The sequence below is a fragment of the Aspergillus undulatus genome, assembly GCF_047715775.1.
Source record: "Aspergillus undulatus strain CBS 261.88 unplaced genomic scaffold BDV17scaffold_47, whole genome shotgun sequence".
NCBI lineage: Eukaryota > Fungi > Ascomycota > Eurotiomycetes > Eurotiales > Aspergillaceae > Aspergillus > Aspergillus undulatus.
Genome location: NW_027396651.1, coordinates 173,669 through 199,881, shown reverse-complemented (window position 1 = coordinate 199,881; position 26,213 = coordinate 173,669). Strand labels below are relative to the sequence as shown.

The following is a 26,213-nucleotide window of genomic DNA, read 5'->3' as shown; positions in this document are numbered from 1 at the left end:
AGCAACCCACCAAACGTCATTTTCCACAAGACACAAAAAGGCAAGCATGTTCGCAGTTCGCTCCGCACGAGTGAGCAATTCGCGAATCGACGATCCTCCGATCGGTGGCTTCACTCTTTGCCAGATACGGAAATTGATTTGCGAACATGACCCCACGCACTGCACATCTGCACGGCTGAGAAGTGAGGACTCAGCTCCAGCCACCAGAGTTCAGAGTTCGTCGAGATGCAAGATTACGTAGTGAGCTTGTTTGGGTTCCTCCATCCAGCTCCAGCTCAGCTCAAAGCATTTTTCAGACGGACGGATCCTGTCCCTCATCTTCATCCCAATCTCGTACTCAACGTCTTATACCCCACTCAGGGTGAAGTAAACAGAGGATTCAAGAATGTCCGCCCCGCGCGGCACAGACCCCGCCATAAACGAAGAGCTCGCAACAATATGGACGCAGGTCCACGCGCGCGTACTAGAACTCGCTGGCGGCGACGAGAGACAAATCCAGCCGCTGAGTGTAAAGGGCGTGCTAGCGGAATTAGATCGCGCGCAGAGCAAGGATGCTGAGAAGGGCGGGAAGAGGGAGGGGACTCGGACGGCGTTTAATCGTGCGCTGAGTGCTATTCAGACGGTTGGGGGTGTTGCGGCTGGGGGTGCGAGTATGGTTCGTTTGAAGTATTCGAGCGCTAGGACAGAAACGGGGTTGGTGGCTGATTAGGTTGTTTTCTTGCAGGTATACGGTCCGTCGGAACTATGCTTCAACGCGCTCAGTTTTGTGATCGGGGCGTGGCAGGGATACCAAGCTATCTTTGAGGAGCTGGCCGATTTGCTGTCGCAATGCGCGGAGTACCTCGAAAGGATGGACTACCACATTCGCGCGGGTATGGATGCGAATCTCAGTCGTGTAGCAGCACAGCACCTACTGTTATTCGTGGAGATATGTTCGCGGACAATTCGACTACGGTCGAAGCGAACAAAGTTGATGGCCTTTACAAAGATCTTCTTCATGCAAGAGGATATGGTTGCTGATCTGCTAGGGCAGATGCAGAAACTCGTGGATAAAGAGAACCGTCTAGTTGGTGCACAGACCATGGCGCTTGCTGCAGAGGCGGCGGAAGCATCGCAGGCGACGCTGGCTGTTACACAGGGGTTGGTCGATACGCTGGCTGGGGAGAAGGATACGGTTGCGATGAATCGGTTGCTGTTGCGGGCGTTGGCATTTGATGCGTCGAAGATGGACGAGCGCACGCAGGAGCCGGACGCATCTTGGGCGACAATACATAGGAACTATATCCGGCGTCGCGTGAAGGGGACCGGTGAGTGGATTTTTGAGGATCCGCAGTATAAGGCATGGTATTCTGGCGAGGGCGCCCCGATCCTGGCCATCGGGGGCAGGGAAGGGTCTGGAAAGAGCTACTTGGCCTCGACGATCATATCATGGCTCAAGCAGCAACGAGCCGCGGATGCAAGTACAAGGAGAATCTCAACGGCATTCTACTTTGTCGAAGGAGACTCGCGCGAAGAGTTGAAAAAAGCGACGAATTTAGAATCAGTAGCGAAGAGCCTAGTGTGGCAGTTCGCCCAAGCAGAACGACGGTATTTGAAATCCGTGGCAGGAATTTGTGAAAAACTGGGCGAGGTCGATCCAAGAGACATCTCAAAGCACTTGCTCTTCTGGAATGAGGACCTCGCGCATATGGACGTCACCTTCTACATCGTCATTGATGGCCTTGGAGACACAGTCGGAGAGGGCATGTTGCGGTTCCTGACGCGGGCGTCAAAGCCCATACCCGGTCGAGAGACTAGAGTTCTGATAACCGGAGATACTCGCTGCCTTGATCAGCTTGCGCAGAAGGAAGGCATCGCATTTGACCGGTTGACCATCGAGAAGCGAAGCGTTGGAGACATGCATCAGTGTATCAGCCGCCGGATGGACGACATGCCAGCCTTGAAAGATAGCGGACGTCGCCAGGGAGTCACTGCTCTTCGAGAAAGGATCCAGACACGGCTTACAGAGCAAGCCAAGGGCGACTACCTCACCATTGATACTGCACTGGATACAATCCAGCAATGCGAATATGTGTCAGACATTGAGAAAGCACTGGACTCAGCTGGACGTAAGCGATCAGAGCAGGTAGAGGAGGAGCTGAAGCAGCTGAACGAGCAGTTGACTGAAGTGGAGATCGGAGAGTTCAATGAGATTGTGCGCTGGATTGTGCATGGAGCTGCACGTCTTACGCCTGCCCAGCTAGGCGCTGCATTGGATCTCCGCGCAGGCCAGCCTTCACTCCTGCCTTTGGAAGACAAGTTCAAGTCAAAATATCGCTTGTTCGAAGTCGATCGCAATGGACGGGTTAACTTTAGGTCAAAGGATATCGAGCCGTTGATTCCGAAAGGTCATCATGGTCATCATTATCAGGATGACAGTCCTCAGGACCAGGGGATAACCTCAGGAGAGAGTGCAATGGTACAGCACTTTCTCCGGAACGTATGTCCGCCCGATGTATACAAACGACTCAAGCTGGACTCCTTCCTGGTACAGAAGCAGGAACGCCGTAACAAGGGTGCCATACATTGCGACGATCAGCATACCGGTCAAGCTCTTATGGCGCTGGCGTGTCTGCGCGTGCTATGCCGCTCGCCCAACCCACAGCGCACGTTGCTACTCCCGTACGCTCGCTCCCACTTGGTGCGGCACCTCGCAGCAGTTGATCTGGCTCTGGGAGATGACTCTGCCCTTGCGAAGGTGGGGTCAGCACTGGTGAAACTGTTCACCGAGGGCGAGTCGCTGGACGTCCTGCTTCAAAATGACGAGTTTATCACTAATCCTCCGATAAGGTGGCATGTCCGGCAGGATTGGTTTGGTGTCGAAGAGAACGCACAGCAAATCGTGAGATGGTTAGGAGACTCCGCGGTCATTGCAAACGTTACGGATGAAGACATCCGGAGCTGGCTTGCGAGGGTCGTCTCAGGAGAGGACCATTTGATGAGGAGGGCAGCAGAGTGGATGGCCCATTGCCTGCTAGAACAACCACACTTCAAACCTTTCATTCGGGATGCATTCCTATTTATCTTGTCTTTTGTGAATAAGGTATGTTTGCATCAGATCAATGGGAAAAGACGGGCTAACAGGTGTAGATCAATGGAGTTGACCACGTTCCCGAGGTGAATTACACACCCTCGCTAGAGGATATTGATCAGGTCGAGACCTGGTGCCAGGGTATGTTAGGCGAGGACAAGAAGCAGCAAAGCTCTCTCTGGCACGTTCAGCTCGGTACACTCCTGCGTTACTTCAAGTATAACGAGGAGGCCAAATCTCGTGCTAAACTTGCTCTTCGGCTGAATGCAGGCGACTTTCGCGCGAAATTGCTGCTCGCTGAGGTTGTTGATCCCACAGAGGGTATCACTCTTCTCAAAACCACCACAAATTCCCTCGAGCTTGATCAAGGATGGACACAGGACGCTTTTAACCGCATGGAATTTGCCAAAATGCTGAACACTTTGGGTATCTTGTATTGGAAGTGTGAGCAATATGACCAGACAGTGGCGGTATGCCGGCGCGCACTTACCTTTGATTTCACCGATTACTATCGCGTGTTTGAGATCATGCAGCTGTACAGGCAGCAGCACCGCTGGGCAGACATTGTCGACGTTCTGGAGGTTATCCACCAACACTCAACAGAAGAAAGCAATCTAGGCTCGATGCTAGAAAATTTCGCAGAACGCCCAGGCTTTCATTCCTTTCTTCTCCAGCTAGTTCAAGAGACCGACCGAATCGACTTCCTTGAAATAATGTACGAGACTGCAATTGCCCGCCTCGATGGCACAGAGCAGTATGCCCAGCTCTGTCACGTCCGCTACGGCTACGGCGCAGCCCTGTACGGAGATCCCAACCGACGCGCGGAAGCGATTAAGCAGTGGGAGCAGGCAATCCAGCAAGACCTCCCCAGAGGACACCAGCACCGTCTTCTTCCACGACTGATCAGCAAACTGGGTCCGATCTATGTCGATAGAGCAGAGCGCGCAGCTGATCCATCCACGTACCTCCAGCAGATATCCTCGCTCGTACCCGACAGTATCTCCGAGACGGCGTCGCTCGCTGGTCCCAATATCTACCTCGCTCGGTACTGGTATGCTCAGGGAAACCTCGGCAAGGCGAAGCAGATAGTACGTGATGCGGTGCAGCAGGCGATTGATTTGCTACGCGATGAGGACGAGGAAAACGATGCATTCGCATTCAAACGATTGCTGTCGGTATTTGTCCCACTTGGAGATAACAAGAATACCGCAGTTTGCATGAGGGGCCTAGCAAGGATTGGGGGAACAGTGAGCTGTGATGGAGACTGCGGAGAGAGGTGGGGTTATGGCGAGGGCATGTGGTGGTGTCGGGATTGCGTCAATGCGAACTACAACGGGTTGTGCTATCAGAAATTGTGTGAAGGGAAGTTCAAGTTCAGCGTATGCCATCGAGGGCACGAGTTCCTCTACATAAAAGCCCAGAGACAAAAGACGAACGGGGTGGTGGGGGAGAAGGATGAGGACGAAAGGTGGATAAAAGACATTCGAAGGGACTACCTTGGGGTATCGTGACGGGACAGTGTAGGAAGGAGTATTGATGATGGGTTATATCAATCTGCAATATTGCTAAACAAGACTCTCCCACCCACGTACCTGATGAATAACACAGCAAAGCATATACACAGAATCAGAATCGAAGAGAACAAAATTAGAAAGAAATCCAGGATACCAAACTGAAAAAGCCACCAGGCTCCGAAGTCAATCGCAACAAAGCCAATCAGACAAAGCCGCCCAAACCCTCATTTCCCATCCATGATGTAACTTTCTAGAGCCAATTCTCAGCTCAGGCGCATTTCGCACCCACCAGCTAAGTTATCAGCCGTAGAACCAATACTCAGACGTATAATCAACCGTAAACACCTCATCCATACCCTCGCACGTCGCGGGCGGTGATCCACCAGCTGTATGGACGCGGTATACCTCCTATAGTATTACAAGCAACCGCTAGTCAGCAAAGTATTCGTTCGCAAAGTCAAAACGAACAAAGAAAGAACGGGAAATGTGATGAAAGAACGAACCTTGAGACCCCCCTCAACCCCCTTTAGCTTCAACCACGCCACATCCCCCTTAAGCCCGTATCCGGGTTTAACACCCGCAGGCGCCTCGGCCTCTTTCTGCGCAGCAATCCACCTATCCCCCGAAATGAGCCCGGCCGAGCGGCGCAAGTCAAAGAAGGGCACGCCCTGCGCAGTAAAATAGTGCTTCCCAATCTCGAGATTTTGGCCGGAAATGCGAGATAGAATATTCGATACGAGATCGGTCGTGCTGAGTGGGACGGGCTTCAGGACGTCCGGGACAAGGTGGAGTAAGTCACCGGTGCCCCCGGTGCCCAGGGCAGCGAGGCACGATGCGTCGAAGAGGTTTGCTGTTGCGCCAGCTGCAATGGGCTTTGAGGAACTGTCGCTTGTGGCGCAGGTGTAATTTTGGGTTCCGCGGCCGATGGTTATGGTGTTTAGGGTGAGGCCTGTGGAGGGCGGGGGGAGGGAGGAGTATGGGAGGGCGGTGGAAGGGCCGAGGGCGCAGTTGGTGAGCTTGAGGTCTTGAAGAAACGTCGTGATCGCCGACGTATAGAATGATGGGGAGGAGGAAGGGGATGAGGAAGCCGACTGCGGTGTGGGTAGTGCGTTGACGGTTGTGATGCAGAGGACGGCGACGAGGACCGATAGGGGAGACGTCCAAATCATAGTGACACAGGTGGTCCAAAAGCGTCTGATTATGAGGATTGAAGTAGTGATACCGTGTGTCGGGCGTAGCTGTTGTTGTAGAATGATGCCATCGGACTTGATCAGGACAAGGGTCCCTTATATAGACTTCCGGAACCCAGATCGTTGGGCACATCGCATTTAATCTCCGCGGTCAGATCCATTTTAAACAAAGCCTCATTCAACATGGAGCTAACAGCTCCTCGTGGACCTGCATCTCTGCACTGCAAATCTGGACAGCGCTTAAATCCAACCTTGTTTGTTCGGTTTCGGGCTCTCGGTTGCACGCAGAGGAAGGAGACTAGACACGGCAGTGCTGCAGTCCAACGTCGAGGACCATGTAGTTTGATGGGGCTCAAACACCCAAATCAACTAGCAGGCGCTTCTAGCATCCTTCCATTCGTCGATGCCGAGAAATCTAATTTCCCGACGAATCTATTTCCGGAGTACGAGGCAGACCACAACAGGTCCAACAATGAGATCTAACCGCCGACTTCGCGCCAACGGAACCAACGATGGAGAATTCGCGATTTCTAGCATGACTCGAAGCTGGTCTGCGCCATCGCCATGCCACCTTGGAAAGCTTTAAGTTTGTAGCTTCTTTATCCTGCTTCTCCCATTTACCTAGTTAGGGGTGTTGTGGTTTGTTGGCCCCAGTCGGACAGCTTCCGCGGTGCAAATGAATGGCGACGAGCTCCCCATTAAGCGACAACTCAGCCTCTAAATCAAGGCATCGCCTTCCCACCAATCTTCAATGGCTCGGCCATAGCTCTCTGGCTCTAGGAACATATGGTCCGTGATTCCGTCCAGCGTGGGGTCCGAAATCATACCGAACGGGTCGAGGTCTATCGACGACACAGCCGCCGCGGGCGCTTCCGCTTGAACAGCTGGCGGGGTCGTGACCGTCTCCGGGGGATGTGTATAGATCTCTTTGGCAACTGTCTTGTGCCCTGTAATCCCTGCCGATCCTACAAGGGGGAAGTTCGGGTCTGGCGTCATGCGTGCCGTCTGTCGTGCTGAAGAGTCCGATAGCGTCGCACCGAGGAGTTGGCTAGGTAGAGGAGATCGACTTGCTCGGTCGTAGATCAGCAGCTCCCACAGGAGTTGGGCGTTGGTGGTCCATGCTTGTCTGGAGTGGGAGGCTTGGGGGTCCCCCGCGGAGACGTTCTCGCGGAGCCGAGTGAGTCGGTCGATCTAAATTGGGAAGTTAGCCTAGTCTGCCTCTTGATATGGGCGCTTACACAGTCAATCAATGGCAACGGTCAACGACGTGTCTTGCATGGATGCATAGCCCTACCATATTTTGCACATGTGGCCAGCGCTGAGCCAATGGGTGAAGAAACCGCACGCACTTGGTGAACCCTCTTCGTGCCTTTTCCCGAAAGCTCGGGTCCTCGACGAAACTATGTTGGAGGTGAATCGTGGCTACAATCAACACGCAATGGGCGAGCGTTGGGTCGCAGACCTCGAATCCCTTGTGCTCAATCAAGTCGATCAGATGCAGGATCCACGCAGCATTGTTGGTAATGGTCTCGAACGACTGTCGGATGAAGGATTGGGGCATGGTATGTCTGAAACTGCGCAGCCTCCGCGACAACAGAAACGGGTGGTTCAGGAGGCACGGAATGGCCAGGTAGAGGAACTGAGTGAACAGCCACGGGCCCCAAAACTCGCGTCGCCGGTTGAGGTCATGCAGGCGGTGCTCGTGGAACCGGTTGGCATCATAACGGTATTTCAAAGGCACCTGGCTGTCAAACTCCATATGGCGGTACGTTACAATCGAGTAGTCGGAACGCGGAGACCAGGGCGCTGGTGCGTCTGGCTCGACTCGGCTGGCTGCGTATGCCATGGCCATGGACCAGACCTCGCCCACCTGAATTGCATAGGATACCAGGTCCAAGTCTTCCTTGTGAGAGACGGGCCCGCTTTCTGGCATTGAAGTCAAATCAAAGGTAGGCGAGAATCCCAGGCATGTATCGAAGGGGGTGCGCACACCCGCAATCAGCCGGGCCGCTTGCACCCCGTCCCCCTGGAGACTTTGGAGAAAGTAAATGCTCCATAGGCATCTCCGCTTCTCCTCCTGGTCAGAATGTAACGCCCCTAAAGCCTCTCCGGCGGTATTCACACTCTGGGCCAGGTAAGTCGCCATGTTGAGATGAAACCCAGCCTGAACGGTATCACCAGCTTCAACCCGTCAGCACACATCCTCTACTAAAACCACAATTGAGGGAGTCGTGCCAGTGAAATCAAACATAGCCAAAAGACAAAGCGTCTGCAGAGTCGAAAGCTCCAGCGGGCCCTGTCCAACGCGCTCCATCACCAGGGTTCGCGCCCGGCGCGCACAATCCGCGATGTAAGGACGCAAGTCGCTGCCATCAGGACTACGCCCGAACCGAAGGCCGATGGCGTGGATTGCCAGGATTAGTTCAGGGTCACGACTCTCTAGACTCTCGATGAAACCATCTGGATGGAAAAGCGGAAGAGGCTGGTAGTTGCAGCAGGTTAGGAAGAGGTGCGCGACAGTCGAGAGATCGTTCTGCTGCAAATTGGTCTGCTCATAGCCGTGGCCGTGACCATGACCGTGCTGCACGAGGGCCGGGCGCGAAACGTCAGGCGTTGAAGTCGCAGCCATGTGCGTTCTAAATTCCCAGTAAAAATCGGAACATCAGCTGCACCTTTGGCTTCGGAATATGCGGTACCAGTTACCTGAGACTCCTCGTCAGCTCCTCCAGCTTATCCTCAACACTTGATAGTCGTTTTGCCTAGAACCAAGATGATCAGCCCAGCCCAGGCTCTACAGTACCTATGTACCTAGGTTGCTGTTGCATCTCGCCGCGGCAAGTGAGAAACATACGATATCCACGGCGGGCATTTCATTGTCTCCCTGGGCATAAACGCATTCCTGGCCCAGCCGTGCACAAAACGAGCACACTGGTTTCTCGCCGGGACATCGCGACTTTTTCCGCCTGCATCCATGATCCATCAGCCGCATGATCGACGCGACAGACGGGGAGTCAAGATGAGATGATTGAGTGAAAACCTACCGACACGGTTCGCAGGCTTGTCGAACACGCTTGAGTGGGCGTTCGTCGGCCATGGTCGACTTGAATTGACGGGAGACTGCTAAGGAGACATTTTAGCTTAATTGGTTGCTGTTGCGAGAGATGGGAACAGAGATGGAGATGCGAGGATGTTTTTTGCGGGGCGGGAGGGAAAAGGCGGAACAGCAACTTCAGTTCGCGATGCGACAAGATGGATTCACCACAACAGACCTTAAGTTAAGGCCTCCACGAAAGTACGGCAGGTGAGCCCCCTAACCTCTGACAGCTCGCGCATATTAAGTGACCGCTTCCTCAGAAAATCGCAAAAAGTACTCACACAAAGCGGGTGTTGTTATTGTCGCACACGGGAGACAGCAGTGAGCTAGCTGCCTAGTACTGCAGCGCAGCAGTCAGGATAGAAACACACAAAGCGCATCAAGTGTTCAGGTAGATATTTATTGCTGGCAACTATGTACAAATCAGACTAGCTGGACGGAGCATTCGACTCAGCCGAGTCCATATTATTATGCTTTTTGGCATATCTAAATTAGACAATATCGTAGTAGTAGTAGCGACAGTATGTGACACAAATCGTGTCCATCTCCCGACGAAACACAGCGAGTTTCAACGAGATCGCTGTGTTCCCAGCTTTTGTTCCCGAAAGCCAGGGCTCCGTCTCAGGAGGCGTCCGTGGTGATTCGAGAGCGCCAGATCCCGCAGGGAGTGGCAAGAATCCGATTGAAGTAAAAATCGCGGATGATTGCCCGTCGTCGTCATGATCCGGGCACCCGAACGAACGAAAGAAACCCATGTCGAGAAACGCAAGAACAGGATTCAAAACGCAACCCATTGGTATCAATTAAAAAGGAACCCCCATGCCTCACAAACAACCGAAACCAAACACCGTGGTCTAGCGAGAGGAAAGAAACGAAACACAAATTTGACCTCCAACAAGAAAAAGCCGGTACCTCTATGGTCATAACGGTGGTGAAAAGCGAAAAGCGTCACTGGGTACTCATCAGGGCCCCTAGGCCTTGCTTTGTCAAATCATAAAAGTCGAAGCGCAGAAAATTAAAGTTTCTGGGTATCAATTCTCTGCCAACGTGGCGGAGACAGGAAGGAGAAAGTAGCGGAAGGAGGATTAGGCTGTTGTACAATGGATCTGGGTCCAATCGGGAAGAATGTAAGGTGCCACTGTGTGATATGCGTGGAAAATTCGAAAGCCGAATCGCACAACCCTTCACACCAGGAGAAGGTCCAACAGGGCACCCAAGATAGAGCAGAGAGAGTCGAAGCGACTACTCTTCATCATCGCCAGAACCCTCTTTTCCACCCTTGTGGACCTTCTTGTGGCGGCGGAGGTTGGAGACAACCGAAAAGTGTCGACCACAGCCTTCAACGTCACATGCGAATGCTATAATTTGACCTATTAGTATGACAAAACGGCAATTCTGCTGGGTTTGCTTGGAGACTTACGCTTCTCGCCAGTGTGACTGTACATATGAGTCTGTAAAGATGATGGTCGGGTAAACCGCTTGTCACACACCTTGCACTTGTGCTTCTTCTGAGTGTTGGACGGCATCTTGGAGCTGAACTGGCTCATCATGGACTGGGGTCCTGGGGGAGCACTGCCAGTCAGGAGAGTAGAAGGGCGAGGGAGTGTGCGTGACAGATGGCCATTCTCGTATGACTCTGAGGTTGTCGAGCTGTAGTCGGTAACTGATGACTCTACCGAGCCGACGGAGGCACTGTAATATGGGTAGGAGGCGGATGAGATGGATGAACCAGCGGAATGGGCCAGGGGGAATCCGTAGGAATCTCCCGAGCCTCGTGAGCGTGGGCCGTAGATGTTCCGGGGGGTCAAGTCCTGGCTGAGCGCCACCATTCCGCGGCTGGCATCAAGCGCATCGCCGAACGTTGGGCCAGAAGTGGGCTGTGATGGGGCAACACGAGAAGCATCACTGAATAAACATCGTCAGCATAAATAAATTCTGTCAATATTCGTGCTGAGCACAAAAACAATGGTGCTCTTACGCGTGAGACACCCTCCGGCTGTCCTGGTGGACTGGGGATGCGTAGCTCATGGGTGCGTAGCTAGTCGGCGCAAAGCTGCTGATTGAGGGTGCGGTAGTGTAGGCTGGTGTCTGCTCGAAGGTTGTTCGAGGAATATCGTGGGAAATGCTGCCCATCATGTCTGGTGCGGGATAGCTGGTGGTGGGTGCGGCAGACGAGTAGGTACTGGGGGCAACCATCGAGGGCGCAGAAACAGAAACGGAGTATGGCAGAGAAATGTGGGAGGGGCGGCTCTCTCCGTCGGATTTGATGCCCACGGGGGCCGGGTAAACAGGTGTCGAGTGGGACGAGGAGTGAGCCCACGGGTCTGTGAATTGAGGTGGTTGACTGTGGTGCGGGTGTTGGTAAACACTGTCAAACCCCATTCCGCCGCCGTACTGGCGGTTCTGGTTTTCCATGACCATCGTCATTGAGGGTAGTCGGTTTTCAAGGGGACTTCCGAGTCTCGCGCAAGTCGGTAATGCTCACAACACTGTCGTTGGAGCGATGATCAAGGGATAGGTGTAGGTGATCGGTTGTCACGCAGTCACAACCGGCAGGAGGGTAAACACAAGAGGGACGGACAAGGGTGCGCGAGAAAGGCAGCTAGGTAGGGATCAAGCGATCGCGAAGCTGAAGATCCGGCAGGAGAGGATCGATATAGTCGAGGACAGGGGAGAGCAATTGAGTGGAATGATCAGCGCAAACGGAGAGGCAGGATGCGCGCAGGTGCAGGACGTTGTGCGAGGCTTGCCAGAGAACAAGTACGGGAGGAGTAAGAAGAGCGACAATCCAGGAGGGATGATTGCAAAGGAGAGAATGAAAGACAGCAGATGTGTAGTCTGGGGAAGGGCGATCGACGAAGCTTATGAACAAATCCAGGATCGCAGCATGTCGCAGGGACAAAGGAAAGCCAGAGTCCCTCTAGAGACTAGAGACTAGTGCTAGTGCCACTGACGACGTGCCGTCGGGGGACGGTTGCAGATCGTTACTTTGCCCTTCGAAACGGCGCCAGTCAGCTTTGGGTTTATTTTTTACGATTTATTTCTTATTCCTGCTGATTATTTCCCAATTTTCAGCAAAAAGGAGAATTGGGAACCAGTTCCTCGGGTGACCCTCACGGTTAGGACCCATACCTTTCTTCTTTTTCCTGTTTGATTATTATTTATTTCTTTTCCACAAGATCTCAACCATGGATTGTATACACTACTTCTATACAGTGCTGGTAGTATACAGAGTACAGTTCTAGGACAATGAATTCAGCTCGAACACTTATTACCCCTTCGGAGAAGGATGCATCTAGGCTCCAGCTTCAAGGATCAGAAAAAAAAATTATGCACAAAACAAAGAACAAAGTGCCCAGGAAAAAAGAAAATACATATCATCACAACAAGGTGAAGCAGGGGCAGGCAGCGTGCAAGGAACCTTGGGAAGCATCTGTCGGAACCTTGAAGCTTGGAGAACCTCGCTGACTGTAAGGAACAAGCTGCTCAGAACTTAGAACTTAGAACTTAGAAGTGGAGGATCAAAAAATTCGATAGAGCGACATAATCATCATCATGTTGACGCTTGAATGCGCTCTGTTCTGCTCTGCCATACAAATTGATGATGACAGGGGTTACGAGGAACGGGCTCAGGCTGTGGGTTCGCACAAAGGAGAGGCAAACGCAGCACAGACTCATCCAGGCACAGCGTCATAACAACCTTCCTATTCAGGCCACGATAGAGGCGTCAACCGCCTCATAGATTGTTCATGAGTCTATTCTTCTCTCCTGAAGACGAAGTACTATGGGGCGTGCATGCTATGTCCATATGCGGGAAACAATGCGGTCGACTGAAGAGCGGACGGAGACTATGGAGTGCTTGGGCAGGAGTGGATGCGGTGCGGTCGGGTGAGGAATAAGAATGGAGAGCCACTGAGCCAGGGACCTATTGAGAGGCGCGCAACACTGATTGGCTGGAAGCACTGAAACGGGGGGAAGGAGTGGACACTGTTGGTGCAGTCTGTGCCGTGTCTCCAGAAGAGCCAGAGAGTGAAGTTTTGATATTTGTCACAGCCAATGCCGAGCCAAGCTAAGATGCGTCAACCAGGGTTCGCCTTGAGCCTTCAGGTGAGTTTCAAACTTCGACATCGCAGCGGGGATGTCTTCAAAGTACCAGCGTGGGGGTAACCAGATTGCAGAGTGAACAGTGCCATATGCCGCTGGACTTGCCTTTGGGTTGAGTTGAGACTTGGTGTATGTTCGACCCCGTACGTACCCCGTAAGCTCGTATAGGTGAACAGCCTTCGCAAATGCAGTTGGACAGCGCTTGCTATGCCCTTCGCATTATATTTTTCATGGTATAATCGTCGCATGAACATCTTCATTTCTTCTGCTGCTGGAGTGACTCGAGTCTCGACGACTCGTCATCAAGATGCTGAATGGCCAGAAAAAGAATGGGGCGACGGCTCAACCCGATGGCTTTGGAGAGAAAGCGGTCTACTCACCGGAGCGATGATATGTTTTCGCGATAGTTATCTAGTTAGCAGTGGTGCTGCAGGCGCATGAAAGACGGCACTGGAGACTGTCGCAGGCTAGCTGCTAGCACTGCACAAGGTCAGAATAACTTTGGCTTAGTGGCCAGTCGAAAAGACGCAGCTCTGCAGAGTGACGGCATTGCTGCCGGGACAGCTTCCCCCCAGTCGCATCCATCCTGCAGAGATCTCACTAACGCGCAGTTTACATTTTGTATGGGCGGCGTCATGGTATACCCTTCTCCCCGAAGTTGACTTGGGCTGACAAGTTTCCGTGCACGAGGGCAAAAAGGACCTTCCATGCCAATTGCCAAAACATCAACCCCGCATGGGGATACCATTGACATCTGCGGGTTGACGCGGGGGCCAAGGCAAGACCACCACTTGCTTGCTTGCTCCAAGAGCGAGCTTTTCCGGAAGCCCTTTGACAGCAAAATAGCCTTATGTCGAGTAGATTCAGTTCCGGGTGTTCGCTCGAACTTCTCTAGTATACATAACGGAAGCTTCTCCGTCACCATGAAGATGGCTTGTCATACCCATCACCTCACCATCCAATGCAGCCCTCCACGGTCGCTACCTTGGGATACTTCATCCCTGGTAATGTACTCCATCTAACATTGGTTCTGTCATTCTTACCCGACTATTTTCATGCGCGTGCAACATCGACTTCATTCTTCGTGCAGTAGTTGGGTCGACTCGACCTCCAGTCATCCACCACCGACGTCAGCGGCCACGAGATGTTAAACGAGACGTTATCCACACCCTGGACTAGCGGCACGGCATCATCAAATCCTAGATGCGGGATGAATGCGACCAAAGATCCCGTGCAATCGTAAGTCAAGATGTTATTGGTGCTGAGAGGCATTCTGGAGGGCGGCTGCCGTCCGCTGTTGCCACTGAACGTGGACGCTGAGGTCCTAACAATGCGATTTTGCGACCGTAGGAAAACAGTACTTTCTGCAGGTTTCGGGTAATCCGCATGTCATCCGCATCTATCACTTTATACAAAGTATGTCGTGCCATCTGAGAAGCTCGTGGGAATGATGCTGGACACGCATATCTTTGCGGATCGCTGGCACGATCGAGATCTTAACCTTAAACACCGAAGGATAGACAGTGATCATCATGATCGCAGCGCTGCAAGAAAATCAAGGCTTGTCTGCACTGCTTGGCGTATGGAGATTTTCGAGCTATCAACTTCAAGTCTTCAACTCAACAGTATGATACTCCATTGACGCTGGATTTCGTAGCCATGACCTGGCATCTCGGCGGGGTCGTCTTTGCGCAACGCCACGCGGGACAAGGCTCCTGGGCATTCTCAACGCGATTCCTGATCTGTTAGGCATAACCAACACATCGTCAGCCTGGCTAATCGGCCTGAGGATATCTGCACTGACCCACGCTCGGACTCGTCGATGCTGATTCGACGATAACCGTCCCCCACGGAGGATTGGAGGGTGAGCGACAGGGGAAGCAACAGCCATGGCACCTGCTAATCACGGAGTTGACGGGTTTCTGTTCCTCAGTCGAAAGTTTGGGGAGCTGAACCGGTTCCTTGGGACCTGGATTGAACCGCACAATCGTCGACCGCGTGGTTGCAAAAGCCAAAAGCAAAGATTAAAGAAAGTTCCACATTCCCGAAGCAGAAAGTGCGTAGTGATCCCGTCAACGTCCCAAGGGCGAAGGTGGGCGGCGGGTCACCGCCCACCTGATCTCGCACGGATGATTGCTGGAGCTCCATCGATTTGAGCTGCTCGATTCTTCAGCCTTCACCACTCTCAGTCTTGGTTTTGTTAGACTGGAGCCGCCCTGTCCGCTGCTTTCTTGGCTCAGGTCTAATTTTCATCACTTCAACTCCACCCATTGACCGCGTACTTCCCCGGTGGATCTCCTGCGGAATATGCCGACACGCAGAAATTCCCAAAAGACCCACGACCTCTTCAACTCATGAGAATCACGGATGCCTCTCTTGGTCCGACCTCGGCGCGGGGTGTCTTGAGTCTCGACAGGCAAGCCATCACCCCTCTTCTTAGTATTCATAGCTAACACTTTTAATCTTGATGATGAAGGGAGTTCAACTACACAGTCAGACTCAACGGACGCACTTCCTCAGCCACAAAACCTTTCTCAGCAAGCGGAGGAAAGAACCAAAAGTACGGGACGGGATTGAGTTCCAGATGCCATGCCATCATTAGGAGAATGCAATTTAGCTTTGACGTTTGTTTTGACTGCTGGACCCGCCGGCCATCGAAGTCTGAATCGATACTGTGATAACTTCACCGCTCTTCATATGATCGCAGGACCTTATTTGCCAGTCTTCAGGCCCGCCTGCCGCTATACCTTAAATGACTTTGGGGCATCGAATGCAATCCAAGGAACAGGGATCTCTCCTAAGCCTGTCTCGGCAGCTCGTACGCTACGTTTTCAGGAAAATAGTGGGCCTCAAACACGGCACATCATCCCTTAAACGCGTAATCGCCCAGGGCCTTTGGACCCAATTAACTTGAGCCTTCCTCAGACCCTGTTGGTCTTTTTCCCAAATCTGCTGCGGGGCGACCTGTTCTGGTAATCCACTGACCTCGAAGCCTGGAGCCCCATTCACGCTACTTCAACACGGGCCACCAGATTTGATCACTTTGTGAGCCACTTCTGCCCTTTGCAAATAGGGAAGGTGAGCCACGATCCTTGGCACATTAGTGGGGTCCGTCGCCTTGATGGGCCCAACGTCTTTTGACCAGGATTAACCTCCACCTCGTCGAGTGTCAGAGCTCAAAAGTCAAACCTCAGGCGTCCCATCGTCCAGAACAACCCCCAAGCAGCTCCGAAAGGAAGGTGTCTACGAAGTACATATGCTCTCGAATCAGAGCTCGAGCCAGTCATCCATATATTTCTTGCCCAGCCATACAGCTAGTCTTCTCCAGCAGATCAAGCTCCTGCCTCCTCCAATTGTCTGTGCATTGCAGTTTTCTGGCGGCATTGCATCACGCCAGTGCCCTGTTTTGAATATTCCATGGCCCAAAGTCATTGCTCTATGGGTTCCGGCACACAAATGGCAGACAAAAGTAGTCTCAACTCTCTGGCCACTATGCTCTGATTAACAAACCCTGACTGAGCAGAGAGGATTTACGAAACTCGACGATTTGGCTGCGATGATCTTTTATCTCGAATGTACGACCGGATCGACGACGATGACAGCGTTTCTTCAGGAACACAGACGATCCGCCGACCTGGCTCAGGCGCGATTGGCGAGTGCTCGAGGTGAAACGCGAGGATCGACTCGGCGGCATAGAGTTTAAAAGAACAATCTTACTAAGGCGCAACTGTCATCTGCATAGAGTCGATCCCAGCGGCAGATCGTCGTTGATTGGCGTTTCTACGAACGACTTGACTCGGTGAATGAAGCTTAGATAAGCGGGGCCATTGTGATTCTGCACGGACGAGGACTGGGCTCGCTAGCGTCAACTCGAGTTACTCGACAATCGACATTGGCGCGTGAACTTGGACCGCACTCGACGACTCGGCCAGCCATGTGTTCAACTCAACGCAACTCCAGACGGGCAATTCCGCTTCAAAAAGAGCCTGATCGAGAAAATGCTTCGCGACCAAAGACTTGTGAAGGTCCGCAGGAGTCCGCACAAGCATTCTTCAGTTTCAGGAGTAGCGTTCCAGTTCCTCCTCCAACTGACCCAAAAATTCCGACACCCTTCTAGTCTACTCTTTTGAGGCCTGATGTGGCTGGCATTGTCCAACCATGGACGCCGTCAGCAAATAATATGGATAGGGCGAGGACTCGAAGAGCGAGGGGAGTGACTCGAGCCAAAATCGCAGAAAAAGCGGGTCTCGGCAGCGGAAATGAACGCCTCTGCCCCGCCAGGAGACCCTAGCGAATTTAATGGCTTGCTAGGGCCAGCTCACTTAATTAAAACTCGCCCAAAGAGCGCCAGGGCTCAGGGAGTGGCTTCCCCAGGCACGGCAGATAATCGATAGCCGAGCTTGGCCTGGCCCAGATCACCCAATCATCTCTGCTGCCCCACACGAGCTTACGCGTGCACATCCATCTTGACCCAATGACCAAGCTTTCGCTGAGACGCCTTGCCTGTTCAGGAACCTAAATGGCCTGAAATTTTTGTCGGCGACTGAGCAAGGGTTCCCCGGAGCTCTTCAGAGAGGAGAACTTTCTTCTTTCGACTACTATCACAAGGCGGCCGGCGACTCTGCATATCTTACTATTCTTGCCGCGTCCTACCAATCTCCAGCTCTTTTCATGATCCATGAACCTAAGGCTTGGGATCCCACCATAGTTTCTCGCACGATATATCGATACCCCGCTGGCTGCCCATGAAGTGTTCTCTTGGCGTCTCCATCAAATTCGCCATGCCTCTCAAGGTGTGAAGCTAAAGCAACCTGAAACACAACACGCAGTCCTGTGACTCCACATCTGTCGAGACCGTGAATGATTCTGGATATGTAACATTGTCGAATCGGACCGCAAGAACCACGACGATACTGCGCCCGGCATCAGGGGCATCCTTGAAACCGCGAATGCCCAGATGACATCGATGCTATTATTGGAAGCAAACCAAAGATTCTTGACATCATACCCTTCTATCGTCAGGGGTTTCTCTGAACTAGCCTGTTCCCTACCTGTCATATCGAGTCACCTGATGCACTACCGAAAGCAGCATTCGATGCTGCTATACCTTGTGTCCGGCCTAAAGAGGTGCCGCGATAAACAGGTTCGTCTTACACGAAACGCTCTTCGAAGCTGAGACAGTGTTGGCATTCATTCCTTGCGGGGCCGAATAATGGCGCTGGACGTGCTTCAGTAGTCCGGTAGATCTGTGTCCTCAATCATGATAGAAGGTAATCCGACAGGTTATCCATCAGTCTTTCAGGTACAGCGGTCAATTATTCATTGCTAATTGGCCGTACGCGCTGTACAATCCTCCCAGAGTTTGTCTCGAATAGAGTGAGTGTTACGTTCCCGCTGCTGTACGCGCAATGCGTCAGATTGAGCCACACTGCCATGGCCCCGGCGCTGATATGATCCTCTTCATGAAACAGGCATCAACGCCCTGATGGACTCTGCAGCAAACTAACTCAGAGAGGAGCCTGACACAGGATGTAACTCTATGGAGTAAGTAAACTACGAATTTCTGAATACTGTTTTGTGTCCCTGGGCAGGAAGCTGGAGTCTTTTTGACTCGTGGCAGTGATATTCATCTCTGACTAGTGACGACTAATAACATCTCATCCGGTGCGCATTCTCTTATCGACAAACCTCCACTGAACTTCATTCTTACCTTCGATGACCGGCTTTAGCATTACCTCCAAGGGATTCAATGGCATCCCGATAAGAGGCCACGACACTCATTGCTGTAGCACTCAAAATATCCTCCTCTCGTTGCATCAGACCAGGGTTTGTCTACGATTGTCCGCTCGATGGTGACTTGGATTCAAACGATATACTTCAAGAGTTGCGACTCGCCGACCAGATTGGAATATGTCCTCTGGCAGATTTCTTGCCCGACACGATCCAAGACTGGCATTTCGGCATCTAGTTCAAGCGCCGTCACGCTGTACACCTCGTAATACCAGCGGACTCCTGAATATACTAAGCCCTAGCAGAAGCTCGTGCATCCGCGATGCAAGAAGTCCACCGGAACTGGACGTGATTGTGACTGCGAAAAGCATAATGCATTGCAGACGCACATTGTGGCTTGCATATACATCTGCTTGATGCAAAACTTCCTACCAATTAAACGCAATTCTACCGAATCTGACTTTAGGCGTTGTTTTCTCTGCACCAACAGTCGAAAATTTGGTGAAATTCCATCGCGGCGAAAGCTCCCAACCACTCAGGGCCTTCCCATGGTTCACGGTGCAGCAAGCACCCCGTTGAAAACATTACTGCGCATGCATCTCCAAGTATCTTGACCACTGATTGGGCCCGAGCAGACGCAACATCACGGACTCAAGTCACGGATCCCCATCTGATCTATCCAACGCCTTATCGCCTTGCCGCAGGAGTCAGATTTCGAGATTCGGCAGAAAAAGCAAACACGAGTCCGGGAATCGAAAACCATGATCCATCACTCTCACGCCCTGCAGGCTCAGGACTGCGGCACTCGTGCGCTGCGGCTTTTCCTCGAATCCCAGCCCCCTCAGGGCAGCAATCCCGAAACCGGGCTACTGAGATAGGAAATAGTATCGAAGCCACATAGCCCAGGAAGGGCGAGGCGCTCAGCCTCAGCCCTGATCAAAAGATTGAGCCAACCGGGATTAGGAGTCAAGTCCGCTGTGTTGAGCGGAACGTGCAAAAAAGCTTCCACTAACAAGAGACGCGATTCGATTCGAAGGTCATCCCCATCTTGACTGCTAGAAGCTAACCAAGACTATTCTGGGGCGATGAGGGTTTGCGCTCAAGCCCGGGGGCGCCGCCCGCTTTCCCATTCTCTCCAGATAGCGTCGAATAGGGTCAGGACTCAGAAGAATACCGAGTACTTCTCCCGTCACGGAGAACCCTTAGTTGTGCATTCGCTCTCCTCGGCCTCATGTCCGAGGCAAACTCAAGTACCTACTACAATACCAGATCACTATGGTGATAAGGCATGCAGTCGTTCCGTCGTCAAACGCCAAAACAACCAATCCATGGATGATAACGCCGCATTCGCATCCTTTGTGCCGCATCGCGAAGTATGTATCCTGGCGGTCCAAAAGGATCCTCTCTCCCGCCCATCGACCAAGGCGACCCTGCCAATAAGACCCTGACAATAAGACCCTGACAATCCCTGCTCACCCTGAATCCAACCCTCCACAACCATTTCTTCAAACACAGGAAACCCTCGGCTCAGCCGAAGGAATCACAAGTAGTACGCTGCATCTCCAAGGTTCATGGTCAAGGTCAAGAATGCATTCGACGTGGATTCCCCACAGCGCGCCAAGACGACACATGACAGGGGGCGATGGAGAAAAGGCTTACGCGGCACTTTCAACCCCCCCTGCTCTGAGATCTTGGCATACCAATGTCATTGCTTTGCATTATTTGCTGCACACGCGCTGCTGGCCTTGCTGCTGGAGCCTGCCTGTCCCTGCTCTCAGCTCTGCCCTGCCAAACTCCAGTCATCTATGTCCTGCCCTGTGGTCCTGTGTGCCCGGTGAAGCACGGGCACGGGTGCCCCGTTACCCGTATGGATTTATCATGATTCGATTTTGGATACCGCCCCAAATTTCAGCGCCCCATGGATACAGGATAACGGGCCTGTCTGAGTGGCGAATTTCTAATCCTTATTATTCTGTCTCCAGAGATTCGTACCTCTCTTAACATGACCAGTGTCTCCCAAGTCCTGTACAGCACTCGGTTCGAGTCTGTTGCAGCCTGCCTGCACCTGTCCCGCGTTGGAGTCTCTCTGCACTTGGCTTGTTATTATTAGCCGCTCAACTTGCGAGAAGATGACGTAGTCTCCGGGGAAAGCATTCCAGTCTCCCGCGTTGTGTAGCGCTGCGTCAACGGCCCTCCCACTCCTAAACAACTCCGTCAGGGACTCCTCCGTTTCCACTTTCTACTGGACTACTCCGGCCGTACTACTATACTGAGATAGATTGATTGCAGGAATTGGGCTGATGTCGGGAGGATTGGGATCCACGATGCTTGCTCCAGCCTCCCGTCGTCACTCTTAGTTATATAAGGGGCTTCGCGTTTAGGCTTTAGCTTGCTGCTTCGGGCTTGTCAGGGACATATTGCAATTTAGACACGTGCCTAAAATCTGTCTGAATAGGTCCACCACTCCCAGTAATAGTGGTGATGACGATGACGTCGGCGGGATAGACCGCCTATACTACTCCGTAAGGATACAGGGTACAGAGGACGCGAATGCGATGCTACTGTACTATCTGTCTGCTAACACAGGGTGGTCTACGGGGCTAGAGAGGACGGCAGGACTCCTACTCAAGATGGAATGGGATGAAGCACGGACGAATATAGAACCATGGATGGGTAGTTTCAGAGTCTCGTAAATACAATTGCGATTGCTAGTACACCCGTAAAGAAGCGCCAAAGCCTGCCGAATGGATACTGTAGATAGATGAATAAAATGAGACAACACAACACGCCAATAATGTTGAATGTACAAAAGACAGTGATAGAAGAAGGAAGGATGCAAAACCAGCTTGAATCAAGTCAGATCAGATCATAATCAACAACTCATCCCGCTTCAGCCCATCGTCCTCCAACTCCGGGTAGTAAGGGACGATCGCATCTGCGCTATGCACATAGGCATCGTTGTACAGCCGCCAGTAAGGCGTGCGCACCTTCCGCGCGGAGTGGAACAGCCCAGCCCAGACATAATTCATGACTGTCCCTGTGCCGACAGCCATGCGGATCGCATCGATGGCTTCGATGACACGGTCGATGACGTGCGGGCTTGTCTCGAAGATGTTGGGGAAAACGAGGTTAAGCAGGTGAACCATTGCGTCTTCGCAGCCGAGCCCGACGACGCCGAGCGCAATGTGCTTGACGACTGTTGCGGCCGTTTGGCGGTGGACTTGGTCGCGGTCGATGAGGGCGTCTTCGAGGAGGGGCGTGACGGCGTAGACGTAGTCCTTTGCCATTTCGCCAATGTATTCGAAGAGGAAGGTCATTGCTTTTAGGACCCCATTTTGGACGTTCAGTTCGGGGACGCGGTATTCGTTCATTAGGGCGGGAAGGACGGTGAAGGGGGCGCAGGTTTCTGCGACGATGCCGATTGCGACGGCTGTGCAGACTCGGGACTGGCGCTCTTGCACGCGGAGGTTGTTGAGGAGGGTTGCGAGTACGTCTTGAGGACCGATGGCCTTGGCGATGAAACCGAAGGTGTTGTTTGCCGCTCGACGGATGCCCTTCTTGTGGGCTTTAAGCATGTCGAGGAGTTCGAAGCAGATACGCATCCACTCGCGAGCGTTGACGGACTCGGGGCCTCGGTCAGCAATACGACCGACGAGGTCGATGGTGTTCTCTTGGACCTTTTCGTGACGGTTTCGCAAAATGGGCGTAAGACGAGGGAGAAGGTCTCGAATGGGCGGCTGCATCTGATTGATACCGACAACGGTGACGATGGAGCGGAGAGCACCGAGGATGGAACCAAGAACTTCGGGATACTCTTCACCGAGATATTCGTAGAGCACGATACCCAGTTTACCCATCAGCGCGTCCTCACCACACTGCTTCATAACCAAGGCAATTCGGGAAATGAGATCTGCAGCTTGCTGTCGGACGGTGGCTGACTTGTTGTTCAATCTCCAGAGGATGGTACTGACAATCTGCGGAAGGTATGGCTTGCAACGAGTGCCGAGAGCATTCACTACTGTTCCAAAGCCGTTGAGGATGATAATATCTTCAATGCTCTGCTCTTGGAAAGCGTAGAGGACACCGTCAATTAATCGTTCCTCTAGCCTCTCAGAGATATCTGCAGCCCCCAGCGAAGCGATGGTCTTTTCCACGGTCTCTACAGTCATCTTCCGGTACGGCTCGCTCTCGTCCTTCAGGTTGTTGATGGTCCGCTCCAGGATTTCGCCTGCACCGACCTTCTGCCCGAGGTCAACAGTGGTGTCGACCACTTGACGGTAGTTCCTCCTATCAAGAGCCATACGTCTAACCCAGAAACTCTTGAAGAAATCTGTCAGGACGTGTTCCTTCAGGTAGCTCGCGGTCACACCATCAGTGCTCGCGCATTGCGATACCACCTTGAGAACAACCTTCTTCATTTCCTCGTCAGGAGATGAAAACTCTCGGAGAAGGATTTCCATGATCTGACTGGTGTAGTAGTTCGCATACTCCTCGTCCATGAGAGGGATGATGTAACCAACGGCCTTGAGGAAGGCGGCCAAACCTTTACCACGCTGCTTTCGGGCGCCAGTCCATAGGGGGTTCAGAATCTCGTCGAAACTCTCGATACCGTAGGGGTTGGCAGCTTCAGCTAGAGCACCCACAGCCAAAGCCGTGACTGTCCTAACCTTCGCCTGCTCATCACTCAGGTTGTCCGCAATACAGTCAACAAGTCCTTTAAGGTGAGGAAGGATAGCGCAGCCCATGAGGATAGGAATCTGCTGGACAATCTTGACACCGGTGTGTCGGGCCTGCCAGGACTTCTTGCTGCGACACACGGCGCGAAGGAAGGGAAGAAGGGCGGGAATGCCGAGAGCGGACGCGACAACTGCGAAAGCTCGAGCTGTTGTATTTCGTACATATTCGTCGACGTGATCGATATCGGGACGCATGGTACTAATCATGGTTGCAAGACCAGCGGCTTTCGCCAGATTGGAGATAATTTCGCGACCCTCAACACGTGCATAGTAGTCTTGATCGATGAGTAGCGGCTCAATGACAACCAGAATTTTGTGTACGTATGGCCGGACCAGATCATCCAACTTGTAAAGCACACGATCAATGACTTTGACGAGCAAGTGGCGTTCTTGATCCTCCAGAGACTTCTCCATGAGCAGCGGTAAGATCTGGTTGAATAGAGGACCAGCGCCAAATTGGCGGGCATTGTCAGTGAGTTGACGTAGGGCGGTCTTCCTCATAGGAGGTGTGCCGTTCTTGACCTTGAGCAACAGCCTCATGATCTTACGCTCTTTCAGTTCATCCACTGACATGGCTGATTCATCTCCAGTGTCCATCAGTTTTCCAAAGTATGCCATGTCCTCCGGTTTGAAGAACTGAAGATCACCAACCCCGGGAATCTCAGTGGGGAGCTGCTTGCCCAGGGAACGAGCACTTTCAGGTTCTTGCATCATGAAACCACCCATGCCGGTGGAGCTGGCGACCGGTGCAGGAGTTGCCATAAGCTTCCTTGCGGGTGTGCGGATGGGAGCGTACCCGGGAGGAGGCTCAAGGATCTTGTAGCCTTCCGATGGCAACATCATGTCAAGCTCTTCGTCGGACAAAGGAGCATTACGGCCAGAGATATCAGTTCCAAAACTGGTTGGCATCACAGGCGCGCCGCCTTGAGAAGGATGCATGGGGGTTGCCAGTCCTTGGTTACCAACGGGTGTTGCTGCTGTAAGTGCCGGTGCTTGATCCCAACGTGAACGGCGCTTGGGGACGTCTCCGCCAGGAGCAGGTGTTTGGTCCCACCGCGACTTTTTGGCCTTATCATCAGCTGCAGGAGCAGCAGCAGCTTCGTCTTTATCACCTCCTACATCCCAGCGTTGCTTGCGCTTGCGACCGGTGGCAACAGAGACGGTCGAGCCGGCTTCCGCGTTCTCCTTATCCTCCAGCTTCAGAGTGGCCTCGTGTTCCTCGACGCCGTTCTCACCACGAGCCTGTTTCTCAGCGATCAGCTTCTGCACACGCTCTTCTTCTTTTTCAATCTCACGAAGAGCCATAACCTCACGGTATGTCTGGCCCTCTCCTTCGACGTTGGCATGAGTGTTCGCGGCGAAGGGATCGGCTCGGGTTGGTGTAAGAGGTCCTCGGTCGAAGCGACGCTTCTGGTAATCAGTCTCTCGGTCGGAGATCCTGGCGGCCTTTTCACGTCCTAGAAGAATGTCCTCCTCCTCAACTCCATTTCCTCGGGCAAACTCGTCAATTTGGTTACGGGTTGCGGTGTATTGCCCGACCAGGCGGTGACCGCCATCCGCGTCCTCCATATCTTCATCTCCATCGTCAACGGCAATGGAGGTACTATATCCCGCATACTTGTCGGCACCATCACGATCGTAGAGGGTGGTATCGAATGACTCGGTCAGAGAGGCCTTTGTCGAGTTGTCAGTGCGCTGGTTAGACGGATCAAAGGTCCTAGAACCTTTCTTCGCGGCCGCTGCCGCGTTGCGCTCCGCCTGGAGCTTCCGAACAGCGTCGAAATCGGCTGCAGTCGTTATTAGTGGAGGTCGCGACAATTTGAGATGGCGGGACTTACCGTCAGACATGTTGTCGGTGGGAAAGAGCTAAAGACGCGATGGACAGGAAGCAACCTCGGGATAAAACAGTAGCAGCCGCTACATTCGGATAAAAAGCCGTAGAGATGGCGCCACGGCGATGGTTTGCAGCGAGGAGTTGATGTCTTGAGGCTAGTCGGGGTTGCAAAAAAGGATGAAGTCAAGACCCGATGACTAATTACCACGTGACTGGCAGTGCCTGACTTTCACGTGAGCTTTCTAAATCCTGGTCTCTTCTTACGTTCTGGTCAAAATCTTAGCTAAACTTGAATTTGTTTAGTTGGATGTGAAATTTTATGATACATCTTGTTCTATAATTGGGTAGAGAGCAAACTGGTAGCCATACTTACGGGCGATGCTCCCGGAGTTGATGCGGGGAAGCCAGAAATATATACTTCCTCATTGCTGATGAGTGACTGGCTGATTTTGGTATTGTTCCATCAAACATAGCAGGGAGTTACATTCTCCTAGACATCTATCTCCACTAGTTTTACTAGTATCTCTCGACACAATCTGCTACCTTGGATGGGGGCACTAGATTTGGCAAAGGAATGCCGTGAGGGGAAGCGGAGTAAGCCCTCGGGCTCATCAAGAGCGACCAGGACAATTGATTCCATGCTCACACGCAGCATCTTCGCCTATTATCCTACTGTCTCAGTGCTCGTTGCCTTGACTGCTTTATTCTGGGAACTCAGATTAGCACTTTAATCATGACACCGCCCCAAACACATACTATCTCCCCCGAAGATCGCACTCGCCCAACAACTCTCTGCCAGTTCTGCACTACAAGAACGTCCTCCCCGAGCCCCGAACAGAAGAGTCATTCCATCCGAACAGAATGAATGTTACGGTAAGAGGTATCCCAATGTTAGAAGTGTGAGATATAGGGTGTTAACAGGATATAGGTATCTTCTAGGG

At 52.5% G+C, this 26,213-nt stretch overlaps 6 protein-coding genes across 6 annotated transcripts; 1 reads left to right on the top strand and 5 right to left on the bottom strand.

Moving 5' to 3' along the window:
* Positions 1-591: 591 nt before the first annotated feature.
* BDV17DRAFT_270680 (uncharacterized protein) lies at positions 592-5,023 on the top strand. Its single transcript, XM_073758707.1, has 3 exons — positions 592-655; positions 725-3,082; positions 3,130-5,023. The coding sequence occupies exons 1-3, from the start codon at positions 653-655 to the stop codon at positions 4,579-4,581; spliced, it is 3,813 nt and encodes a 1,270-aa protein (XP_073612848.1). The 5' UTR covers positions 592-652; the 3' UTR covers positions 4,582-5,023.
* On the bottom strand, positions 4,557-6,156 carry BDV17DRAFT_164155 (DUF3455 domain-containing protein). Its single transcript, XM_073754716.1, has 2 exons — positions 5,088-6,156; positions 4,557-4,992 (listed from the first exon to the last, which is right to left on the bottom strand). The coding sequence occupies exons 1-2, from the start codon at positions 5,751-5,753 to the stop codon at positions 4,885-4,887; spliced, it is 774 nt and encodes a 257-aa protein (XP_073612847.1). The 5' UTR covers positions 5,754-6,156; the 3' UTR covers positions 4,557-4,884.
* Positions 6,157-6,491: 335 nt separating this feature from the next.
* On the bottom strand, positions 6,492-8,868 carry BDV17DRAFT_283612 (uncharacterized protein; the record flags this gene model as incomplete). Its single annotated transcript, XM_073760390.1, has 6 exons — positions 6,492-6,965; positions 7,069-7,955; positions 8,010-8,410; positions 8,478-8,533; positions 8,626-8,737; positions 8,816-8,868. The coding sequence occupies 6 exons, from the start codon at positions 8,866-8,868 to the stop codon at positions 6,492-6,494; spliced, it is 1,983 nt and encodes a 660-aa protein (XP_073612846.1).
* A 225-nt stretch (positions 8,869-9,093) lies between these two features.
* On the bottom strand, positions 9,094-10,311 carry BDV17DRAFT_270673 (uncharacterized protein). The gene has a single exon (XM_073758706.1). The coding sequence runs from the start codon at positions 9,660-9,662 to the stop codon at positions 9,360-9,362; it is 303 nt and encodes a 100-aa protein (XP_073612845.1). The 5' UTR covers positions 9,663-10,311; the 3' UTR covers positions 9,094-9,359.
* On the bottom strand, positions 9,952-11,426 carry BDV17DRAFT_163930 (C2H2-type zinc finger protein). The gene is made up of 2 exons (XM_073754713.1): positions 10,847-11,426; positions 9,952-10,773 (listed from the first exon to the last, which is right to left on the bottom strand). Exons 1-2 carry the CDS (start codon positions 11,293-11,295, stop codon positions 10,242-10,244), a joined length of 981 nt encoding a protein of 326 aa, XP_073612844.1. The 5' UTR covers positions 11,296-11,426; the 3' UTR covers positions 9,952-10,241.
* A 10,137-nt stretch (positions 11,427-21,563) lies between these two features.
* On the bottom strand, positions 21,564-25,286 carry BDV17DRAFT_283610 (U2 snRNP complex subunit HSH155; the record flags this gene model as incomplete). Its single annotated transcript, XM_073760389.1, has 2 exons — positions 21,564-25,225; positions 25,277-25,286. 2 exons carry the CDS (start codon positions 25,284-25,286, stop codon positions 21,564-21,566), a joined length of 3,672 nt encoding a protein of 1,223 aa, XP_073612843.1.
* Between the last annotated feature and the right edge of the window lie 927 nt (positions 25,287-26,213).

Excerpts from the sequence above, each read along its gene's own strand:
- BDV17DRAFT_163930 (XM_073754713.1), bottom strand. The coding sequence starts at position 11,295 with ATGACGATGGTCATGGAAAACCAGAACCGCCAGTACGGCGGCGGAATG. Across the intron at positions 10,774-10,846 it reads AGCCGGAGGGTGTCTCACGC|TGATGCTTCTCGTGTTGCCC; the intron begins GTAAGAGCACCA and ends ATGTTTATTCAG.
- BDV17DRAFT_164155 (XM_073754716.1), bottom strand. The coding sequence starts at position 5,753 with ATGATTTGGACGTCTCCCCTATCGGTCCTCGTCGCCGTCCTCTGCATC. Across the intron at positions 4,993-5,087 it reads GGGTTGAGGGGGGTCTCAAG|GAGGTATACCGCGTCCATAC; the intron begins GTTCGTTCTTTC and ends GTAATACTATAG.
- BDV17DRAFT_270680 (XM_073758707.1), top strand. Across the intron at positions 3,083-3,129 it reads TCTTGTCTTTTGTGAATAAG|ATCAATGGAGTTGACCACGT; the intron begins GTATGTTTGCAT and ends TAACAGGTGTAG.
- BDV17DRAFT_270673 (XM_073758706.1), bottom strand. The coding sequence starts at position 9,662 with ATGGGTTGCGTTTTGAATCCTGTTCTTGCGTTTCTCGACATGGGTTTC.